Source organism: Vombatus ursinus, unplaced genomic scaffold (genome assembly GCF_900497805.2).
Source record: "Vombatus ursinus unplaced genomic scaffold, bare-nosed wombat genome assembly UNPS02014784.1, whole genome shotgun sequence".
Lineage (NCBI taxonomy): Eukaryota > Metazoa > Chordata > Mammalia > Diprotodontia > Vombatidae > Vombatus > Vombatus ursinus.
Genome location: NW_020954562.1, coordinates 13,258,291 through 13,281,747, shown reverse-complemented (window position 1 = coordinate 13,281,747; position 23,457 = coordinate 13,258,291). Strand labels below are relative to the sequence as shown.

Below are 23,457 nucleotides of genomic sequence, written 5' to 3'. Positions count from 1 at the left end.
CATTTCTCACTCTTTTTACCTGAGAATAACTCATCATTCTTTTATGCACTCATGTTCTAAATTGTAGTATACTTATCTACATATTTGGTCTTCCCTTAATAGATTGTAAGCTCCTTGAAGGCAAGAAACTTGATTTTTTTTTAACCTTAGTATCTCTATGACAGAATACAATGCATTGTAAATAATGAGGTGCTTAATAAATCTTTCAGTAAATAAATTTAGGTAAAGTTTTCTAGAGCACCGTATATATATTCAAAATTGAATTTAAATCAAATCAAATTTAAATACTAGGTACCAGGGTCAGAGAACTTCCTCACCAAAATCTTATTTTTTTGTTGTATTTTAAAATTATGTTTTATAGGATCATAGGATTTAGGGCTAGAAGCTAACCTTAGAGTAGATCGCCTCATTGCACATGTGAAAAGTATAAGCTCCAGAGAGTTGGAATGACTTGACCAAGGCCAAGCAAATAACAGAACCAGGATTCCATCCAGGTCTTTTGACTTCAAATCTACTATTCTTTCCATTACAAATGAGTTTTCCAAATTAGGTATATTCATGAGTGTTTTTTTTTCCCCTCTTCTTAGGTCTTTTAGAGTACATTTAGTACCATTTGAAATGCATTTATGTTGAGCATGACTCTAAAGAAAGAAATTACTTAAAATTATTACCATTTTTGGCCTCCATTATTTTGAAATGAAGCTCAAATTATTTCCCTTTTTTATCAGCCACCAAATTCATGTCTTTTTGTATTATATAGCTCAGTAATTTTTTAACTATAAATGATATTGATAATGTTATAATGGAATTTTTGGTGGAAAGCTCACCATACATTGATTCTGAATGTTTGAATTAATCTCATTCATTAATTCATCATTTCATCAGAAAAATAGTGTTTTGTTATGTGCCCACAATGGGATTTTTGTTTGTTTCATAAAATCAGCTGTTTAAAATATATCCTTCGTGTGCACTGCATCTTACCCCAATAAACTCAGTTTTCTGCAATACCTTAGATCATTCTGCTTATGCTGTTTATATTGTATTAATAATTATTAGCACTTCTTCCCTTAATAGGTCTTGGAAATTATTCCACTTGTTTAATCTTACACCGTTTTTTCTCAATTTGGAAAGTGTAATGTCTTTTATTCTAAAGTAGAACCTTGATGATGATAAAATCAAAAGAATGTGTTCCTGAAAGAGGAATATATTGCAAGGTTTAACAAAATATTTACTATTGACATCAGAGTTCTAAGAGCATTAGAATGATCAAAATTTCTTTGTATTGGCTCTGTCTTTATATTCTTTTGTACATTTGAACTATTCCTCATAGAAATTTGTTTTTTCTTATTGCACACCTTTGAACTGGAATGGACTCACTAAAAAAGCTTAAAGTAAGCTTTTGAAAGTATCTTTCAAGTGACTAGCTTGTGACTACCAATATAAAAATATAAAAAAAAATGTACTGTATATTCATTTAAGAATGCTATGTCCCCTGTAAATGTAAGAACATATGTGATATAGTGGATAGAGAGATAGAGTTCGAAATACCTGGCTTTGAGTCTTTTGTCTGCCTAGGCCCAGCTGTATGATCTTGGGCAGGGCCCTTAACCTCTCCATGCCCCCAGGACATTCTCTTAAAGACATAGTTGTAGAATAGTTACTTATCTGTCTTGCTAGAGGGAGTTTCTTATACCATTGAAATCATAAATTCAGACCAAAAAATACACTTGATATGTTTATGCTGTCATTCTATTCTATTTCTTCTTAGGGCAGCTAGGTGACACAATAGATAGAACACTGGGTTTGTAGTCAGAAAGATCTGAATTCAAATCTAGCCTCAGATCCTTACTAGTTGGATGACCTGGGAAAGGCACTTAACAGACAGAGGTCTGCCTCAGTTTCCTCAACTGTAAAATGGGAATAATAATAGCACCTACCTTCCAGAGTTGTTGTGAGGATTACATGAGGTAATGGTTGTAAAATGCCTGACACATAGTAATATAATGTTTATTATTCTTATTATGTTAATAAATGTTTATTCCCTTTATTCCCTGTGGTTAAGAAATACAATGTCTCTGTGTCCAGCATAGATAGAACTTTAGAGCTGTGTGTCAATAACATGTCCATATCTCTTGGCCCAATTCTGTTAAGTACCCCAAGGACATCAGTGATAAAATGAAAGGCCCAATATTCACAAAAATATTTATTTTTGCGTTAGCAAAGAATTATAAACAAAGTAGATAGCCATTGATGGGGAATGGCTAAATCCACCCAGGTTTGTCAAGTTATGGTACATGAATATAATGGAATATTACCCTGTTATATAAGAAATGATGTGATGAATGCAGAACAGCAAGTGGAGACTTAACCTGAACTGATGCAAAGTGAGCTAAGCAGAACCAGGAAAACAGTATTTACAATGATTGCAAAGTAAGTGGAAAAAACAACAAAACAACTGAAACTGCTATCAAATTATAATTACTAAGCTTAGTCCCAAATAAGAAAGAGAAGATACCTCCCTCTCTTCTTTACAGAAATGGGGGACAATTGGGGTAGAACATTATTGATGATTTTGGACTTTTTTTATGTCTTGTTTAGTTTTGCTGAACTTTTGCCTCATCACTCTTTAATTCATTCTTTGTTATAGGGGATGACTCTGAGAGAGTGATTAGAGATACATTGCAAGATACAGATAGTATAAAATCAAAAGATTTTAGTAAAAATTTGTATGAAAAAAGAACCATATGTTATGTACATAATGCATGACTATAAATTTTTTAATTTTTTTCTCCATTTATAGTCATTTTAAAAAACTTTAGTTTGCCAGAATATTTAGATATTATTGTCTTTTAAAGAAAACATGCTTGAAAATCAAACCTCTCACCTAGACAAAATATTGTATGAATAATTGAAATCTTTTCAACATAAGCCATGCCATTTCATTACTAATCAAGTGGGACAAATACAAATCAAATCCCTTCACAATAAATATAATTATAATAGGAGCATCTTTGTGAGAAAAAGTTTAATAAGCCCTAGCCCATGGTCTACTTATCAGTTAATAAACATTTTTTAAGTGCCTATTCTGTGCCTGGCACAAAGTGCTGTGGATAAAGCATTGGACTAAGTGCTGGAATTGCAAAAGAAAGCAGACAACAGTCCTTGCTGTCAGAGGTGTCAGTGTCAGGAAAGGGGAGGCCTTTGCAAGATATGTTACCAAGGTAAACTCAGCAGACCTTGGCAACAGCTTGGATATGCGAGATGAGAGACAGTGAGAAATCAAGGATAATACCAAAGTTGCAAGCCTGGGAGAATGATTGTGCCTTTTTTATAGTAATGGAGATTTGGAAGAGGGGAGATTTGGGGGAGAAGTGGGAGGACATGTTGAATTTAAGATGTTTATGGAACATTCAGTTCAAGATGTTCAGTAGGCAGTTGATGATGCCAGATTGTAGGTCAGCAGAGAGGTTAGGGCAGGATAAGTAGATTTGAGAATCATTAGGTTAGAGATTATAACTGAATCCATGAGAGTGAATGAGATCACCAAGTGAAATAGCTTTGAAGGGGAAGAAAAGAAGTCCCAGGACAGAGTCCCTGGGGTGCCCAGGGTTAGCAGGAGTAACATGGGAAAAGATCCAGCAAAGAAAACTGAGGAGAGGTCAGAATAGGTAGGAAGAGAACCACAGTGTCACAGAAACCTAGAGAGAAAAGAGTGTTAAGGAGAAGATTGTAAAGAAAGTTGAGGCTTGAGAAGAGGCCATTGGATATGAAGAGATTAAGTCACTTTGTAGAGAGCAGTTTCAGTTGAGTGATGAGGTTGGAAGCCATACTGTCAACACTCAAAAAGAGTAAGAGGAAAGGATGTGGAGGCATTCATTGTAGATAACTTTCTCAAGGGTGATATTTCAAGTGAGTGTTTTTTGAAGATGAGGAAAACATGGATGTATTGGTAGGCAGTAGAAAAATAGTTGATGGACAAGGAGATATTGAATACAGGTGAGATAGTGGGGATGAGAGAGGGCAATCTTCTGGAGAGGACAGGATGGAGGATCATTTGTGCATGTAGAGGAGTTTACTCTGGCAAGAAAAATGGCCACATCATTATGTCAGATTGGGGGATGGTGGTGGTGAAAGTGGAGATAATGGCAGAAGGCATCTCAGCAATATGAGTTGAGGAGGGAAAAAGTGAAAACAAAATTTGAGCCACATATACACACTTATTGATCACTTTAAAATGTGAGTGGTTGTTTATTGAATTAATATTCATATTTCTCTTTTCTAATTGGAATAAAGGGTTGAATAGCAAGTTCCTCCTAGCTTCTATAATCTATTGATTAGAACATCAAAAACTCAGATGCATTTAGTGCATGAAGAATAGGAAGTCAAAATGGATGATTTTGATTATGTTACATTGAAAAATTTTTGCACGAAGCCAATGCAACCAAGATTAGAAGGGAGGCAGAAAACTGGGAAACAATTTTTACAACCAGTGTCTCTGATAAAGACCTCATTTCTAAAATACAGAGAGAACTGAGTCAAATTTGTAAGAATGTCATTCCTCAATTGATAAATGGTCAAAGGATATGAACAGGCAGTTTTCAGATAAAGAAATTAAAGCTATAAGCATATAAAAAATGCTCTAAATCACTGTTGATTAGAGAAATGCAAATCTTTTTTTTTTGGCTAGGCAGTGGGGTTAAGTGACTTGCCCAGGGTCACACAGCTAGTAAGTGTTATATGTCTGAGGCTGGATTTGAACTTAGGTCCCCCTGAATCTGGTGCTCTATCCATTGTACCACCTACCTGCCCCTGAGAAATGCAAATCAAAACAACTTTGAGGTACCATACCACACAACAAAACAGGAAAATGATAAATGTTGAAGAAGGTATGGGAAAATTGGTACACAAATGCATTATTGCTGGAGTTGTGAACTCATCCAACCATTCTGGAGAGCAATTTGGAATTATGCACAAGGGACTATAAAATTGTGCATACCCTTTGACCCAGCAATATTACTTCTAGGTCTGTATCTCAAAAAGATCATTAAAATGGGAAAAGGACCTACATATACAAAAATATTTATAGTAGCTCTTTTTGTGGTGGGAAAGAATTGGAAATTGAGTGGATGCTCATCAATTGGGGAATGGCTGAACAAGTTGTGGTATATGAATGTAATGGAATACTATTGTGCTATAAGAAATGATGAGCAGTCAGAGTTCAGAAAAACAATGCTGAGTGAAGTGAGCAGAACCAGGAGAACATTGTACACAGTAACATCCACATTGTGTGATGACTAACTTTGATAGACTTAGCTCTTCTCAGCAGTGCAAGGATCTAAGTTATCTCCAAAAGTCTCATGATGGAAAATGCTATCCACATCCAGAGAAAGAACTTTGGAGTCTGAATGCAGATGAAAGTATACTGTTTGCTCCCTTTTTTTGTTGTTGTTGTTTTTGTTTTGTTTCTCCTTTCTTGTGGTTTCTCCCATTCTTCTTTACAACATGACTAATATGAAAATATGTTTAATATGAATGTATTTGTAGAGCCTATAGCAGACTGCATGCTGTCTTGGGAAGGGGGGATGGGAGAGCAGGAGAAAACTTAAAACTCAAAATCTTATGGAAGTGAATGGAACTAAAAATAAATTAATTTTAGAAAAGAATAGGAAATCTAATTAAGGGATATGGTTTAAGAAGTCATCACTGAAAAAGGCTGCGTGCGCATGTGTGTGTGTGTGTGTGTGTGTGTGTGTGTGTGTATGTGTATGTGTAGACAGAACAAGGAGTAATGGAAGAAACTCTTTAAAAAGAGGTGTCAACTAGATTAGAAGAAAAGGCTTACTTCCTACCGTTACAACTCAAAAAAATGGAAAGAAATACTTCTTAAACTGAATTCCCCATCACTGGAACTTTTCAAGCGGAGGCTTTTCCCCAGTTCTAAAATTTTATGACTTTTGTAAATCTCTAGATTTTCATTTATGATTTGAATCCTGAAATATGTTAGGATTTGCCTAAAGTCATCCCATCCCAGATTCACTTGATATTATTTTTGCACTCTTATAATATATTAGTATGATGTTTAAGGCTCTAGTAGACAAAAGCTAAATTGTGGTATCTGTCTTCAGAAATGTTAAATTTATTGGCCTATCAGCCCAATACTTGGATCTAATTATAAAAAAAAAAATCAATCAGCTACCACTTTGAAGTGCATGAAAGTTGAGAACAACATATACTGTCAGATTGTTTTCATTATTAGAAACAATAAAGATAACATTTTGACATTATGGATAAAGTTATATCACAGATAAAATCCTTTTAATGCTGATTCCTCTAGGGTACCCTGTTTTGTTAAATGGACCAATGAATTAACAGGCGGAAAAAAAAAGGTCCCAGGGGGCAGGTAGGTGGTGCAGTGGATAGAGCACCGGCCCTGGATTCAGGAAGACCTGAGTTCAAATCCGGCCTCAGACACATAACACCTACTAGCTGTGTGACCCTGGGCAAGTTACTTAACCCCATTGCCTAACCAAAAAAAAAGGTCCCAAATTTGCTGTGAGAGTGGGGGGTTATGGGAGGCATGAAGAACACTTACTTTTGTCCTAACTCTTCTTCCTTCCTCCAAACTCTTGGAACTTTTCTATTCCTTGAGTGGAGTTGATGTGGCATATTTCTTTGTGGTGAGCAGTTTGGAAGTTTAGATGGAACTTTGGGATTTTTGAATTAGGAATGTATGAGAAGAATGAAAATGCTATTGTCAGATAAAAGAAATGCAAAGAGTTCAAGTACGCTCTTGGCTCCTTTCTTTGCCTCAACTTCACTTACAACTTTCATGGTAAATGAGTGAGAATTGTTTTTATACTGCCTGTATTCTTTTTTGCTGTATAGGATTGGAGAAAAGTTGTGCTGAACTCATAGTAATCATTAGTGCTTCAGCCCACTTGCTGGGGCATTCTTTGTTTTATAGAACTTTTTGCTTGTTGTAAATGAGCTTTTTTACATAAGAAGCCCAATTATAAATTTGTCAGTTATTCCAAGAGATCTTCATAGCAAGAGATTAACTGTGTGACATTTCTTCCTGTGTTAATCATCATCTTTTATTAATACAATACAATTAATACAAGAAAATAGTTGATCATGGCCTTAGTAGAGCTCTACTTTCATCCATTCTATCAAGAAACTTCCTTCTCCTTCAAAGATCCCTGCAGTTTCATCAGAAAAAATAATGCACATTTAAACTGACCACTATGGGTAAGTGGGAGAAAAAGAATGCACATTACGATCCAGGAATTCAACAAAAGAAAGTATTTCTTGCCCAAAACATGTATACTTTTTATCGCTTGGGTTTGAAACCATTAAAAAATTTAGTTTATTAAATTTACCATTTTGCCATAATCAGTGAATAAATCAGTGAACATTTATTAAGTGTCTACTATGTGCCAGGTACTCTAAGCACTAAGCACTGCAGTGATGGTAGGCATCAGTTCTACTTGAAAATATGACTATTACATATAGGAAAGTTTATTACAAAAGAAAGTCAGGAAGCTTTCTTACAGTTCCTTTGATAAAAATTTGCCTCAGCACTGCATATGTGGCTCATTAAACCAGTGTCACAGTAGCCCAGCCTGTGGGAGAAGTGCCATTATGTATTTATTACATACAGATTAGAACGAACTTGTAAAAATGATTCCCGTTAATTTGCCATTTAGATAAGGAGGCCATTATTTCAATTCAGATATTCTTTAATTGCTCAAAAGCGTCTTTTTTCAAAAAAATCTTCTGCTTTATCCTGTAGCATGGAGGTAACTGGGTTTTTAAAGATTATGCCTGAAGAGAATAAGTTCTAGTAGGTCCAAAGGCTTTTGTATTAATAACAATAATAATGATAACAACAAGAACAATAATAAATGGTGAAAACTACGCATCACCTCACTGTAGGCTTTACAAATTTATCTACTGCTGAAAACCTAGCAAGACATGACATGGTGGCTGGTTGTACATCAGAAACTCTCTATTCTTCATAAGCTGTCAAATTACAAATCTTCATACAGGTACAGAGCTCAAAATATCCTATGTAACTACCAACAAACTATACTGGCATCGAATCGTTATCCCAGACCAAAGATGTTCACAATTACCTAGGCATAACAATTCATTCATAAAATTTAAGAACATCATTTTTTAATAGATATTGCCATACCAAATACTCATAACCTCCAAGTGACATGGAATGAGAAGCTTTCAAAATAGAGAGACCTGGAAGAGGAAAGAAAAGTCATGACAAAACAAGGTGAGGTGAATTTCATCCCTGTTTTCTTGTCTGCTACTTAAGTTATACCAAAGATCCTTTCAGTAAGCCTATAGTACATGATGAGTTTACATTCCTAATACTTTATTCAACTGCAAAAAGTTGTTTTATCCACCTGTGCTGTACAAGTAGACTACTGATTTAAAAAAAAAAGTTTGCAACGTGCTTTACATACATTATTTCTTTATTAATAAAGTATAATCATTTAAAACAAGTATGGTTCTGGTGATGGATGGTATGTGTGTTGCCTGAGCCCCAAGCTAAGTTTAGGAAGGCTTTTTACCAGCTTGGCTGAGGGATACAACATACCACAAAAACATTTCCATAAAACTGGAAGTAGTTGAAATACTCCTTTATTAATGGATTTAATCCTGATTTGTGAATAGAACTCTTTGAGAGATTTAAGGTTTCAAGTTAAGTTACAATAGTTAAGGGCAATATGTACCTTAACTAGTGAATTATTATAGCAAATTTTTCTTGTATTTTAAAAAAATTCTCATTTTAACCTATTTTAAAAAGAGCCTAAATTTTTCATATGAGATGTTGATTGAAAGCTGATTCTTTTAAAGCAACATTTTGTTAATTTATTATAATCATTTCCCTCAGAGAAAGTTAGCAGTATAAAAAAATTACTAATGAAGCATAAATCCTGAAGATTTTAAGCCAATAATAAAATGACCTTTCAATACTTAAAATTAATGTATTTATAGCATGTAAAACTAGTGGTTTTTTTTTTCATTTACAAGAGCTGACTTTATTGTTAGAAAATAAAATGTTATTTGCTACTTCTTGATTAAATTTAGGCTTGAGATTAAGATGGGTCATGGGACCGAACTGGTGTTTGTACCTAATCTTTTGATTTTGCGTAATTTAAATTCCTGGTTTTCTCCTTCCTCTGTCTCAAAGGTCATTCCTTGTAACAAAGATTAACCAAAAAAATAAAAACAAAGTAGCTTAGCAAACTAACACATTTAAAAGTTAACATGTCAACTGTTTCTGACATACCCTCCCCTCCCAACACCTGAAAAAAAGGCAAGAGAGATACATTTTCTTAACTTTTCTCATGGACAGAGCTTCATTCTCTGTATTTTTGTGTAGATATACATATGCCATTTTATTGAGAGTCAGTGTGACAGAGTAGATAGAGGTGGGAATCTTAGAGTCAGAGGCCTAGGTTCCATCCCCTTGTCTGCCACCAGCTGTCCACCTTCCACCTAGGTAACTTACTTCACCTCCCAGAGCCTTAGTTTCCTATTCTGTCAGATAAGAATAATTCTGCCCATCGTACTTAACTCATAAGGTTACTTCTTGGTTCATGTAAAATAACAAATATAAAATTCTTTATAAACTTTAAAGTCTTGTGTAAATCTCATTTATTTGCTGAATAATTTTACTGTTGCCTATGTACTTTTACCACCACAATGTTTAATAAGAGATCCTTAATAATAGCGGTAACTCCTGCTATAACCACCACCTTCCTACAAAAAAAACAACCAACAAATTATGAACACTCTACTCTCTAGCTTATAAAAACCCCTGTTATAGAGAAATATTCTGTGACTTAAATTTGCAAGTTGATACTTGGATTTCAGACAATCTTCATATCAGGAAGAGTAATAAATCAAGGCCAGTTACTGATTTTCTGAGTATCTTTGGATGGGAGAACTTTTGACCACCTACTTGTAAGAAGCAGTGTATCTACTGCACTAATGTTCTGATAAGAAACAAGTACTTTTCAAGTCTTTTATGTGTAAGATTTTGATGAGAACTGTTAATGAAAATTAACCTTCTCTCAGAGTGTTGTATTGATAATCTTTCTCTTTTAATGTCCTTAATGTAATGCAAAAATCCTTTTAATGATTTTATTTTTATTAGAGAGGAAAACACTATAATCCTCACATTTTATCCTAAAACCTAGTGGGGTAAAGTGGTAGAGAATAAGCTCTCTGAAGTCCAGAAGTTACAGTCACAAGTCTTTCACAGAGGAAAATAAATGTTCCCAGAAATTAGTTAACTAGACCAAACTGTTCCTAGAGACATGATGTGATGGAGAGCATACCTTGAAATTAAAGAGTAAAACAGGACAGCAAGTATATTGAAAGGACTCTTGAAAAGTAAGTGAACATATGCTGTTATTAATCATTGTCCAAATCTGAGGTCCCTTTTAATTCTAAACTTATGATCCTATTAGTTACTGAATTTATTCCAGTATTTTTTTGGGGGGAGGAAAAAACTCCAACATAGTAATGATCTAAAATACTTCTTTCAATGTTTTGCATGTCTACATGCAATTTTTGCTAGTTATAGTAATGGAAACAGGAACTACATGAATAATTTAAATGTACAGATAATGCTCTTAAGCCCCTGCTGATGCCCACTATCAAGCATTTCTGACTACTTCAGGCCATATTAATCTTTTCTGAATTCCCATAACACTAATATTCTTACTACACAATTTAGCACTTGATTATATTGTCATATTATTGTCCATCTTAGCTTCTTGTCTCCTCAACTAACTTGTGAGCTTTTCTCAGGCAGCTGGGTATGATATCCAGCAATTCTTTTCTGTCCTCAGTCGCAGTGGTCTCCAAAGTGAGGACCATGGCTTAACTACAGGGTGTGTGAAATCAGTCATTTTGGGGGAAGGAAGACAGGTTATATCCTTCCTTCCTCAAATTGTGAGTGTGTGTGTTGGGAGGGGTATGTCTAACATAATCATACCTACGTTATCTCCCATTCTTCCCACTCCTTCTGTAAGATTCCAACCTCACGATTTCTACATGGACACATGCATAATAGCAACTGCACAGGTGACATTGGAAATATCTACCTCACCTTTGCTCCCCAGATTACCTCATGAGCGTCACTGAGCATCAGTGATGTGAAAAGAAGAATCTTCCCTCTCCCCTTTTCATTTCAGGTGGGACAGAATGAGTCTCACAGAGTAAATAGGGGTGGATGGGTTGTGTTCTTTAGCACAAATCATATTATATTATCTCCCCCCTCTCTCCAATTTGCCCCTCTTCCAGAGTTCCTAATACTATCATCCTTAACAATGACCCAGATTCCCAACATCAGTATTATTTTCTACTTCTCACTGTTCTCATACACATGTCCAATCAGTTACAGAATCTTATTATTTCTACCTTTACAACATCTGTCTCATCTGTCCCCTTCTCATGGCCGCTACTATAACTTTGACTTGTATCATCTCTTGCCTGGACTTTGTCAATACCCTTCTAATTGGTCTCCTTGCCTTAGGTCTCTCCTCTTTAAGTCATCTTTCTCACAGTTAGTGAGGTGGTTTTCCTAAAACAGAGGCCAGACTGTGCCACTGCCCTACTCATTAAATTTCAGTGGCTCCTTGTTTGTTCTAGGATCAGATATTATGTCATCTTTATCTCATCCTTTAATTCATGTTGGTGGGGAGGGGGAGTGTTTGTAATGTACATAATTATTAGTTCAATGGTCGGATTAGGGACTTTACTTGTTGCTAAAGGAATCACTGTAGTCAAGAAATTCCTTTACCTTTGTAGGTTTGTACCTTCTTTACTACTTATAGTCTTGAAGAGTTGCCTAGAGCACTGAAAGGTTAATTGACCTGCCCCAGGATCACAGGGCCATTGTATATCAGGAGTTAGGCTTGGATCCCACACCTTCTTGGCTCCAAGGGCAGTTTTCTGTTCACTATCCCATACTACTACTTTTAATACAATAGTACATTTGTATATTTATAAATGGATAAATATACACATTGCAGATACATGCTAATTTTTTTTAAACTAATAGGGTCAATAAATTTGGACACTGCTGCTCTAGCAGTTTAAGAAGTGCTGAAGGGGTCTCAAGTAGAAGAAGTTTAAGAAGCCCTGCAGAAAAGCATTACTTTGTAGATGGTTGGCAAAATCTTGGTTGGTGATTTAATTTGTTTTGTTTTGGTTTGATTCTGTGGTTTCATTAGTTTAGGGAATTCCCTCTACCAATCAGATTGACCACTCATCTCTCACTTTATGGTTTGGGGCATTGAGAAGTTTGTACTTGATCAGGGTTGCATAGCTGGTATGTGTCAGAGATTGAGTTTCAACCTAGGTCTTCCTGATTCCATGCCTGGCTTTCAATCCATTACACCACACTGCATCTTGGTTGATTTCATACTTTACAAATTTTCTTTATCCATTACTTTTCATTTCCTATTTTGCACTGCCAACTAAATAGCTATTCAGGGTTCCACACCTTTCTATTCCTTCTTACCTTCTGATGAGGATAAACATAGCATTTAAGAGAGAGAGTAGCAGCTGGCGTATCATCTCTAGACTGTGTACCCAGTGCTGGAAAAATCAAGTCTATTACCCACTATTCACAAGGGTCAATTGTAAAATGTTGCTGCTATAGTCTTTTCTGCCTTGACTCATAGGCAGCCTTATGGAGACTCAGTTGGAGCCATATCTTTGAGTTTTCCTGGAATAGCAGAAAAAGCACTGAACTGGCTTTCAGTAAACTAGGCTCCTTTGTGACCTTGGACAAGTTTAATGCTTAACCTGTGAGCACTTACTGAGCACTTGTGCCAGGCACTGTGCTAACTCCTGGAGATACAAAGAGGGGCAAAAACAAACAAACCAACCCCACCTACTTCTGCTTCCACTGAGTTCATTTTCAAATGAAGGAGAGAATATGTAAGTAACTAAATTTATATAAAAAATGTACAGAGTGGGCCTTAGTTTCCTCATTTGTAAGCTGAGATAAATGTTCTCTGAGATTTCTTCCAGTTCTCAAAACTTTTTGTTAGCGAGGAGTCAAATTGGAGTCCCAGAAGTACCATCAGGAACAATTGTACTCTTTAAGAGAGGTAACCAAGTGGATATTTATTTATTCTTTGTTCAAACAAAACTTTTATGCCCCACACTTAGACTTTTTCATTCTCTTGGACCCAACTTGATTCTTCATATTTGTTTGGATTTTCTTTTCTTTGGTTAAGAGACTTGTACATGAATCTTTGAGATTCTTCCTGAAATGTTATATTCATTTATCAGTGTGGAAGAAAAATCCTTTATTCTGTGTTTTTGGGAAAAGTCTGCCAGGGACAAATTTATTAATTGAATTATTCTAGTTCTAAGCATCTCTGCTTAGAGATGAATCCAAAAGGGGCATCTCTATGTTTTTGTAAATATCCCTGATCCAAGCCATTTCTACTTACAATGTATGCTGTTCCCAAATGGGGACAAAGGCCTACAACAAAACAAAACATAGTTATAGAGCTTAATCGAAACTTTAATTAACAGTTTTGATTCATCAAGCACAATAGTAGTCACTTAATTGTTTGGCACACCTTAGAGAAAAATTTTCCTAAAACCTTTCAATCCCTCTTAAATGACTCAGTCTAAGAATTCTCTTTTCCATCTGTCAAAAGATGAAGTCAAGAGATGTTTCTTAACAAAATTATTCATTAAATATTTTTCATAGTTTGGCCATTTCATAGATGGAGGAGGGACATGAGAAGCTTGGTATCTCAGTATGTTTCCACATCAACCTGAAACTTTCAAGAATTTTTAGGTTTTCTTGACAAGTTGAGGTATTCTCTATTGACTTACTGGGGCTTAATGTCAGATGGTTTCATTGGCATTATGAGAAGGACAAGGTACAAGGACAAGGTACACAGTATTCTTTGAATTAAGAGGATCTTTGGTAAGTATTTAATACTGAAAACCTGTCTGATGTAATTTTTCCCCCCTGGAGGAGGTAGCCATGAATAGAATTGGAGGCAATTTGGCTTAGTGGATAGAGACTGGCTTTGAATCAAGAAAACCTAGATTCATGTACTGACTCTCTATTACTGGATTTTCATGAGTAGCTTGGACATTAGAGAAAAGTACAGTTTTTTTAATGAAAGTTCTAATGTGTAGTGAAATACCATGATTTTACCATTTCCCATTGATTTAGAATTCAAAAGAAACCTTAAAGTTTATCTGTTCCAACACCCTCTCCTTGTTTTACAGAAGAAGAAACTGAATCATAGAGATGTTTTTAAGATGTGGCCTAACAAATCAGAGCTAAGGTTCTAACCAAGATTTTGACTACAAGATCATCATTCTTTCCATTTGTTAGTTTCTCTAAGTCTCTACCTATATATATTTTTTTCGGGGTGAGAGCATAGGATGTGAATAGGAGAGTGATTTTATATTATCTTCTAACATTTTTCCCCCAAAATTTTTCTTTTGTTTTTGTATATATTATTTTATTTTTGCTCTTTCTCCTTATTTCACTAGTCTCAGACTTATCCCAGAAACAAAAGCCAATTTTCCCAAATTTTTTATGATTATCATGGAACACTCGGGTGTCTGAAGAATTTAAAATAAATATTACACATAGGATGCCTGTGAGCAGACTACAACACACACAAATAAGGAACTTCAGAGAAAAACTGAGGTAAAGGATGTCATCGGGGAATACATGAGTGAAAAAGATGAGTCACTTGGTGAAGGCAGGGGTTCACAGTGGGGCAGCCAAGTGTTCTAGTGGTATCCTAGAGAAATGTCAGTAGAAAATGAAAAAGCACCCACCTCCCTGCCACCTCCCCCCACCCCACCCCCACATACACACACATTGAGTGGAGTCTTTCTTAACTTCAGTCAGTCAACAAGCTATATTTGTTTCAATATGAAATATTTTGGGCTTAGTGATTTTACAAGGTTTATATTATTCTGTATTTTGATCTACAATAAATTAATGCCCCCGACACCCCTCCCCCAAATCTGTTCCTTAACTGATAAGTAGTCTAGCTGACCTGGAGAATATTCTGATAAGGTATACAGATGCCTCCTTGTTCAAGTGAAAAAATGAATGATAGACGTACATATTGTTTTAACTAATGATTACTGTTATTGAACAAAATCATTAGCTTGCCAAATCCAGTTGTAACCCTGTCAGTATGAAATTGCATACTGGAAGGTTAATGATAGTGAGTTAGTGAAGCTTCACAGAATTGGGTATGACCTCTACATGCCCGACATTCCTTTCTTCCTGGGTTAAAGTTTTAAACAGCTTCTTCTGGATCCAGAGAGGATGCCCAGGGCCAGAAACCTAATTGTAGCAGGTGGTTTTCCCCCATAACAGCAGAGTAAAGGTTGTCATGACAATAAAACCAAAAGGATTGTTGACACTCAGAGTTAGGACTTTTTTTCTCCTACTGGTTTAAAAATGGAATATAAAAGTATTTCAGGATTAGCAAGCATAGTAGTTAAAAGATCCAAATATCAGCATTGTTATCTTGTTCTTTTATAGCAAAGGTGAATGAGTTCTTTGCTTTTACAAATACCACCAATTAAAGTAATTTTCTATTTGAGTATAGCTATGAAAGACCAATGGCTCATCTAGCACTACTTTCTAATGCTGTGGTCCTAAGAAGGTTGTTCATTGGGTTTTCATTTATTGTTTAATATTATTTGATAGTGTGTCCAGCTTGAAACCAACCCAAACCCAGTCTCCAAAAAGAATTACTTTTCTTCTTACTAGATAAACAGCAGCATGGCTGGGTAATTTATTGCCATTGTTTCCCAGAAGTTCACTGCAATGTCATGATGAAGCTGTGCCTCCAATTATCTTTAGAACCTTTCTACTGGCCTTCCTGTTTATGGCTATCTTCCCCACTTCAGTTCATCAAGAAACAGCTGGTTTGGAAGTCCTGCTTAATATCTGTTCTCCGTATATACCTAGTCCAGGGGAGTTGTATTACAGTAAGCATTGTGTGCATTTTGTGTCCTCTGTTGATGACTACTTAATTTTTCAAAAAAGTTTATAGGTGGTGAAACTGCTAAATAAATATATACAGTATGGAAACTTTTGTGACTTTAGCCTAACATAAAAAATTATCTTTTATAGTTAAGGCATAGGGTAAGCTAAATTCATATTTAGCTGAGTGAAATTGGCTATTTATAAGCGTATTAGAAGAGGTTTTAATTGCCGCTTTACTTATAAATATTTGTATGAAAAAGAAATGATTTTTTTGTCCTTGTAGCTATTTAGTTTTTCTCCCTTTGGTAAACTTATTTACATTCCAGTAGTTCTATATACAGAATGTTAACGATAGGATTTTATATAATTAACTTTTAAAAATCATATAAGGTCCTAGTTTACAATGATCAAATGCTGCTTTTACACTGAAAACTTTTATGCCTTCTTGATAGGTATGGTACAGGCTTCCCCATATTGACCTAATAATATGTTCTTCATATTAAATTGGTATCGTTTTAGATACTTTAGCACTTGCAGACAGTCTGGGTTTATGCATTGAGCAACCACCTGGAAACTGGCCACTGGCTGCAGGAACATGAACTGCTCTCTCCTGGCTTGCCTACTTAGGATTTGACTTTCCTAGCCAATGAACTTCTACTTCAGCTGTAGGTTTGACAATGACATGGGGGAGATGGCACCCTGGCACTGATTTGTCTTCTTTCTCCTGGTGTTCTAGCTGATTTCTTTGATACGATCTGAAGCATTCTTCCACAGAATCTCTGGAGTCTACGAAGAAAAATGTTTTATTTATACATGTACCCTCAGGCTTTGGGTTTTTTGTTTTTGTTTTTGTTTTTGTTTTGTTTTGAAGTTATATGGGCTGGTGAAGACTCTAACTACCATATATAACGTGCCTTTATGTAGAAATGTTCTACACGTTCCAAACTTAGAAAGGCCTGGCCTGAAGTACAGCTCATTTATAAACTGGTGACTGCCTGTATTTTTAAGTATTAACATTTTAGATGAGACTTCCATAACCATAAGTGATGTGGTTCAGATTTAGATTATAACTTAGTACTAACATTGAAAAACTTGATGCCATAGCACTAAAAGTTTCATTGATTTGGATTCTACTTAGATGAAATTCATATAGGTGCTAGGTAAGAAAACTTTACTTTTCAACCTCTTCATGGTAAAGATAAATACTGTATACATTTGGGAGAAATGTCTAAATATGTTAAATGAATGGTCTTAAAGTTCCCTAAATGATGAGGGTGAGAGTAGGCTTACTTTAATTTTTATGGTCATAGTTATGAGATCCTAGTGATATGTCTACCTAATTAATAACCTATGAGCTTTTGGGACACCTACTCCCTGATCAGCTATTTAAGATTAGTTCTGTAGCAACTTGTGCAAAGGTGGTAAGAAAAAGTCACACCAGTCATGAACAAGGAATTTAGTTTAGTATGCTCCCTTCTACCATATCTCCTGATGACTGTCCTGCTAAGGGTTGACTTCCTTTTCCAAAGAGAAAAATGTTGGGCCATCACCTTAAATTCCATGTGTGTATCAATGAAATCTATCATAAAAATTTCTTTTCCTCATAAAAAATTTTTTAAATGTTTAGATAAATAAATGAATAATTCATAGTAAAACAAATTCTGAGAGTTGTAGATAATTAGAATATTAATAGGACTTTATGGAAGTAAATTCTCTATTTAGAAGAATTTCTTCTGCTGGATCTATACACATATTATATACATATATACATACACTGAATTCTCCCTCAAAATCAAGAATTTTTGTGTTATTTTCTGTTGCGCTGTGTTGTGTCACATATCATATAATATCATGTCATTAATCATGTATTGCCAACAGTGAGATTTTTAAATGGCAGTCTCAACATTATCTAATATTCTTTGATTCTGTTCATATAATTTTCAAGTGACAATCATGAGTAGCAATGTGCTATAGTGGAAAGAACATGAGACTTATGATTTAAGGCTGGGCTTGAAGTTCTACCTTAACCACTGACTGAAGTTATGTGGCTTTGGGCAAATTATTTAACCTTTGAACTACAGTTTCCTCAACTATATTATGGTGATAATAACAACCATATACCCCACAGGGCTGTTGTGAGGAAAACCCTTCTGGCATGATATAAATGTGAACTACTATTTATTATTCAATGAACTTATATTTGGAATCTTGTTTTTATGTTTATAATCACTGATGTAGGGTTTTGTATTTCTTTCATCTAATGTTGCATTAGAAGAAATACTGTATTAATAACACAAAGCAAATGACAAATTATTAAAAATGCTGGCAACACAGAAAATATTAGGTGATATACACATATACACACACACACTTTTTTTTTAAAATTGAGTTACGACAATTGGCCGTACCAATTCTGTCCCAACAGTCATTTCAAACCAGGATTGACTGTCTTGAAATCTTAAAATTTGTGAGTAAAAGCATATTTTTTTACTAAAGGAAGTCAATTACTACTACAGTTGAGAATATTTAAGAGTAGTAAGCCCAAATAATATGAGGAAACTTTCAAAGCACAATATTCTGCTTATAATGTAGTACATTAATGAGAAGAGTAGGAATTAATTAACTAGACTATATAATAATGGACCTTTCTACTCTCAGGAATCTTCTAATTGCCTCCAAAGTCAGTTGCTTTCAACATTTTACAAGATAAAAATTAGTACAATGTTCAGATTTGTACTTATACATACAATATAAACCATCAAGGAAAAGTTTAGCTTTTAGGCAACTTTAACTGTATTAGTTAATAAATTTTTAAAAATAATTTTGGAAATAGACCTGTCCTCTTTATGTGAGCTGGTGAGAATGAAGTCATAAAATGAACACAATTTGTATGCCAAAGTAAAGGAATAGGGGGAGCACCTTTCAGTAAAACTTTTATATGTTACCCTTTTGACTAATGCTAACCCATCAGCATTCCTGTGATAACTTGGGTTCATGTAAATGTAAGAGAGGGGTAAGTTTTCCTGCCTTCTCTTCTTGGAGGGTAGGGTACAGAATGGGAAAGTATGGAGAGTTGCTATTTTCGTTAAATTTTTAATTGATTTCAGTACTACAGACTACAAAATTCATGAGCAGAGGTCTAATCTGTATTATATAATTATCACAAATGTTGTGCCCTCCAGACCTGCTCATTCTATTGCAAACCATGCAAATAATATTTTATTTCTCTCCTTGGGATTGATGACTCTGCATACCCAGTCTCCCCAGTCTTCTCCAGGACTACAGCATGATCATAGTAAAAATAGCCTGTTTTACTGTTAGACTGTCCCAAAATACATGCTCCTTCAGTTGTGTAAAAAGAATGAATTGGTAAAATGTCATCTGCCTGTTAATGCTTTCCTAAAATCCTATGCTCTTTTAATATGAAGATAAGAGACAAAAAGTTTGGGGAGGGGACAGTGGCATAGGGGTTGTCTCATTTCCTGCCCACATCCTCCCTCTGTTCGTTGCCTTGTGTGCTTATGGGCTCCCTGGAGCGGATCACCATATAATTGATGTGCAGTCTGCATTGCTGAATCCTGGACTGCACCATTCTGTGTTCGAGGGAAGATGTAATCTGATCCCTCTGCTGCTAAGGGAGGAATCTGTTCAGTCAAGGCTTTGACAGGGCATAGTCTCCTCCAATAATCTTCTCCGTTCTCTCTCATTATTCCCTCGAGTTCTCTTCAGTCGGGCTGCATGTATGTATGTGTGTCCTGAGAAGCGGTTTGATACTGAGCTGCATTTGCCTTTACAGTGGAGTTTTGTTGCTGGTTCTGCTGCCTAATCTTCCTTTTCTGACGTGCCTGAGCATGTCCACATTAGAGTCTGTGACATACCTACCTGAAAAAGGTTTATATTGTCAGAGACTGCCAAGCAGCCGGACACACGGGGGCACAGAATCACTGAAGGGGAAAAATACAGAAAACATGGGGTTCTACGGCACATTAAAAATGATTTTTTACAAAGTAAGTAATCTGTTTTCTTCCTGTGTTGTGCGTGTGTGTGTGCTTGGCTAAGGAGGAAAATCTGTATCATCAGAGATGGCTGCAGTATCCTCTAATTTTGGTGGGTGGCTAGATGCCTGGTATTCTGTTTTATGCTGTGATTGAAAGCAAATAAGGAAGAGAACATGAGCTGTAAAAAGCTTGAATTTAGGAATCTGAATAAGTAGTGCCATTTTAAAACTGAGCATTTATCGCCAAAAATCTATTATGACTTTGAAATGTAGCTCTCTAAATGCTGACCTGGAAATTCTCTAACCTTAGTTGGTTTTTAATGAATCTTACACCTATGATTTTTACATCTTATACATGATTTTTTCCCCCTTACTTGGTTGTGGTGAAGTATAGGATTGCTACAGCACTTGAGAATTAGATTTGCATTTCTTTTAAAATTCATTTAGTATCCTTCTATACCAAAATATGCAAAAATTGATTTTATTTGAAAGTCACTGTTTCAATAAGCTGTATGTCATCCAAAATACTTCTGAATTCCTGGGTTAATATTTTATTTTTATTTTTTTCTGGCAGCCCTTTACAAGGATTTCCTTAAGGCATTACAGTGGGCAATTTCTTCATTGGAGGATCCCTAAGATGGGAATAAAGTTTGTTTTTAGTGTGTCAAATGGCAATTGCACCCGTATTATTTATGAGTGATCCTGAGAAGTTCTGAAAGCCAATACCTCCAACTTAATTAGATCAGATACCCAAGTTTGTTTGTTTGTTTTTTTAATAGTAAATGTGAAAATAAACACCAATGAGATAGTTATCCAAAGACCATAACATTTTTTAAGGCATTCTGTACTGGCCCTTTGGTGCATGGATGCGTGTGTGCACGCATCTGTATTTAGAGATATATCAAATAATATTTTTGTCCCAGCTTTTATTTTATTTTACTTCTTTGAAAAGCAAGTCTGCTTCAAGAAGGAGAAACAATGATTTCTTTAAGAAGAATTACTTTAAAACACATTTAATGAACAAGGAAACTTCTCCAAGATAGCAGAGACCAGTTAGTAGTCTTCCAGTTAGCTGTCGTGAACCAAGGAATAAACTCTCTATGTTTGTGCTGTCTTTTCCTACATGATGTTAAAAAGATGGTACTCATTATCCTCAGCATTGCTCTGCAGGTCTGTTTTGGGAGCTTACAGTTCTTTTTAGTTTTAATGTTACATAGCATGTTGTTCTGTGATGTTCCCATGTGAGGCAATAGTCAGGAAAACAAGGTTCCTACAATGTAAGCTGCTGCTGCTTTTTTTTTTTTTATCATAGAAATGAAAGAGGCTATCCATCACTCTGGAGGCTATTGGGTTTTCTCATATACCTTGAAAACAATAGTAAATCAGGGAACAAACATAGGGGAGGAAACATTTAAGGTTGAAAAAAAAAGTTTTATTTTTACCATCAGATTTTATTCTTTTCAATTTTCAAATACATGGAGTTTGGGTAAACTCAACTGACTAATATTGAAGTATGTCCTAAAACTTGATATTCCACCATTCTACAAAAAAAAAAAAGATATGAAAGTGAACACATAATATCATCATAATAAAAACAGCATTCTGAAAATTTTTTTTGTGCAGTGCTGTGTAATGAAGCAAGATGTAATATTTAAGTCCCGGATACTGTATTTGGTTCATAGGGTAGTATAACTGTTTATGTAGATGTTAATTTTATCCCTTACTTTGAACATTTGGGGCATTTCAAAATAGTGCAAGATTATTTTAGTTCTAAATGTATATATGTGCATATGAAAACTTAATGATGCATCAATTGATTTTTTTTTCCCTAGGAATGTTATTCCTTTTTCTGATAGCCCTTTGATTTTATGGAGTTTTTTTTTTCTTTCAATATTCTCTCTGCTTGTTATTAATTATTTGAATAACAGTTGATATTTCAATAAGATTTTATAACTTTTGTTATCTTTTCCTCATAGTAAATGTCAGTATGCTTCAAAAGTTCACTTAGTTTTGTAAAAAGTCTAAGAAATGAGCCAAAAATGTTTTAAAATTCACATGCAGTTCAAGAAGGAAGGGGTACTTCTTAAATTTGTCCCTTTATTGTATAAGCTATCATGAAATGTACCTTTCTTAGAGAAAACAGCTGACAGGGAAATACACAGCAACAAAAAATTAATGTTCACATGGAAAAGACCATTCCACATTTCTTAACCATCTTGAGACCTGGGCATCTTGTGATTAGATGGACATGCACTATGAAGCTTTCATATGTTTTCACATTGTTTGTGTTTTTTTTTAATAAATATTCTATTCATGCCAGATAACCTCTGAGATTCCTTACAGCTCTGAGAGTTTATGATTTAGATGGAAATTTAAAAATTTTCATTGATACTAGCTAAAAATGGTATAGTTAGAAAAAATTTAAAACATTTTTTTTTATCTTGTAGATGAAAAGAAAGTTGGACCATGGTTCTGAGGTCCGGTCATTTTCTTTGGGAAAGAAACCATGCAAAGTCTCAGAATATACAAGGTAATTAAATGAAATAACTAATTCTCTCTCATAATTCTTACAAACATCCTTTTTTTTCAGTTGCTATGATGAAAAACAGCTTTCCACTTATTTTAAATTGTTGATGATTTAAAATTATCATATTCACCAATTTCAATAGTATTAAAAGATTTTTTTTAATAAAGGAGGGACAGTGTTTCTTATTTAAGAATTTGTGTTGTTCCAACAATTACCTATGAAGCAAGGCAGTTGATGGATAGAAGCTTTCACTTAAGACTAAAATGTGAACTGAATACAATTTTAAAAGCCCAGTTCTTAAGAAATTCTGAAAAGGAAATCCCAAAATGTGAGTATCAGGTTGCTATAGCAACTGTGATCCTAAAGTAGAAATTTATACATGCAAAACTGAAGACTCAATTTTAAGCTAATAATACAAACCACATAATTACTAACTAAAGTTTATTTCTTGAAATTATTGTTAGAAATTACATTTTACTTGCTTAGTAGTTCTTACATGTTTTCAATACATACATTTTCATACCAGTCCAATAGTTACCATAACAACTAGCTACAATTGTTCTCTTGTGTCTTACTGAAGCATTCCATCATTTGAGGATTTATACGTCACTACAAAACTTTTCCCACTCTCATGCTCATTAACCTAACTTAAGCATACTTTCTATTAAGCTGCCAATTAAAAGTAACTTTTGGTGGTTTGTGTGTGTCTTTTAAAAATTAAAGAAAGGTAACAATCCTTTCAGAATTTAAATTTACATTTTTCCAATGTCTTCATATTTCTCTGAATACCAGACTGGAAGTTGGCCCATGAATTCTTATTGGTACATCTCTCTCTGTCTCTCTCTTTCTTTCTCTTTCTCTGTCTCTCTGTCTCTGTCTTTGTCTCTCTGTTTCTCTCTC

The 23,457-nt window shown here is 34.8% G+C and overlaps 1 protein-coding gene across 5 annotated transcripts in view; it reads left to right on the top strand.

The window, feature by feature from the left end:
• Positions 1–23,457, top strand: part of FBXW7 (F-box and WD repeat domain containing 7) — a 262,753-nt gene that overhangs the window by 206,045 nt on the left and 33,251 nt on the right. For 4 of the 5 annotated variants that reach the window (XM_027866990.1, XM_027866987.1, XM_027866988.1 and 1 more), the window contains one exon: positions 22,478–22,560. In XM_027866990.1, coding sequence (XP_027722791.1) covers positions 22,478–22,560 — 83 coding nt within the window. Of the gene's footprint in view, positions 1–19,762; positions 20,041–22,477; positions 22,561–23,457 lie in introns of those variants that run through there. The other variant, XM_027866989.1, reaches the window with a different exon arrangement.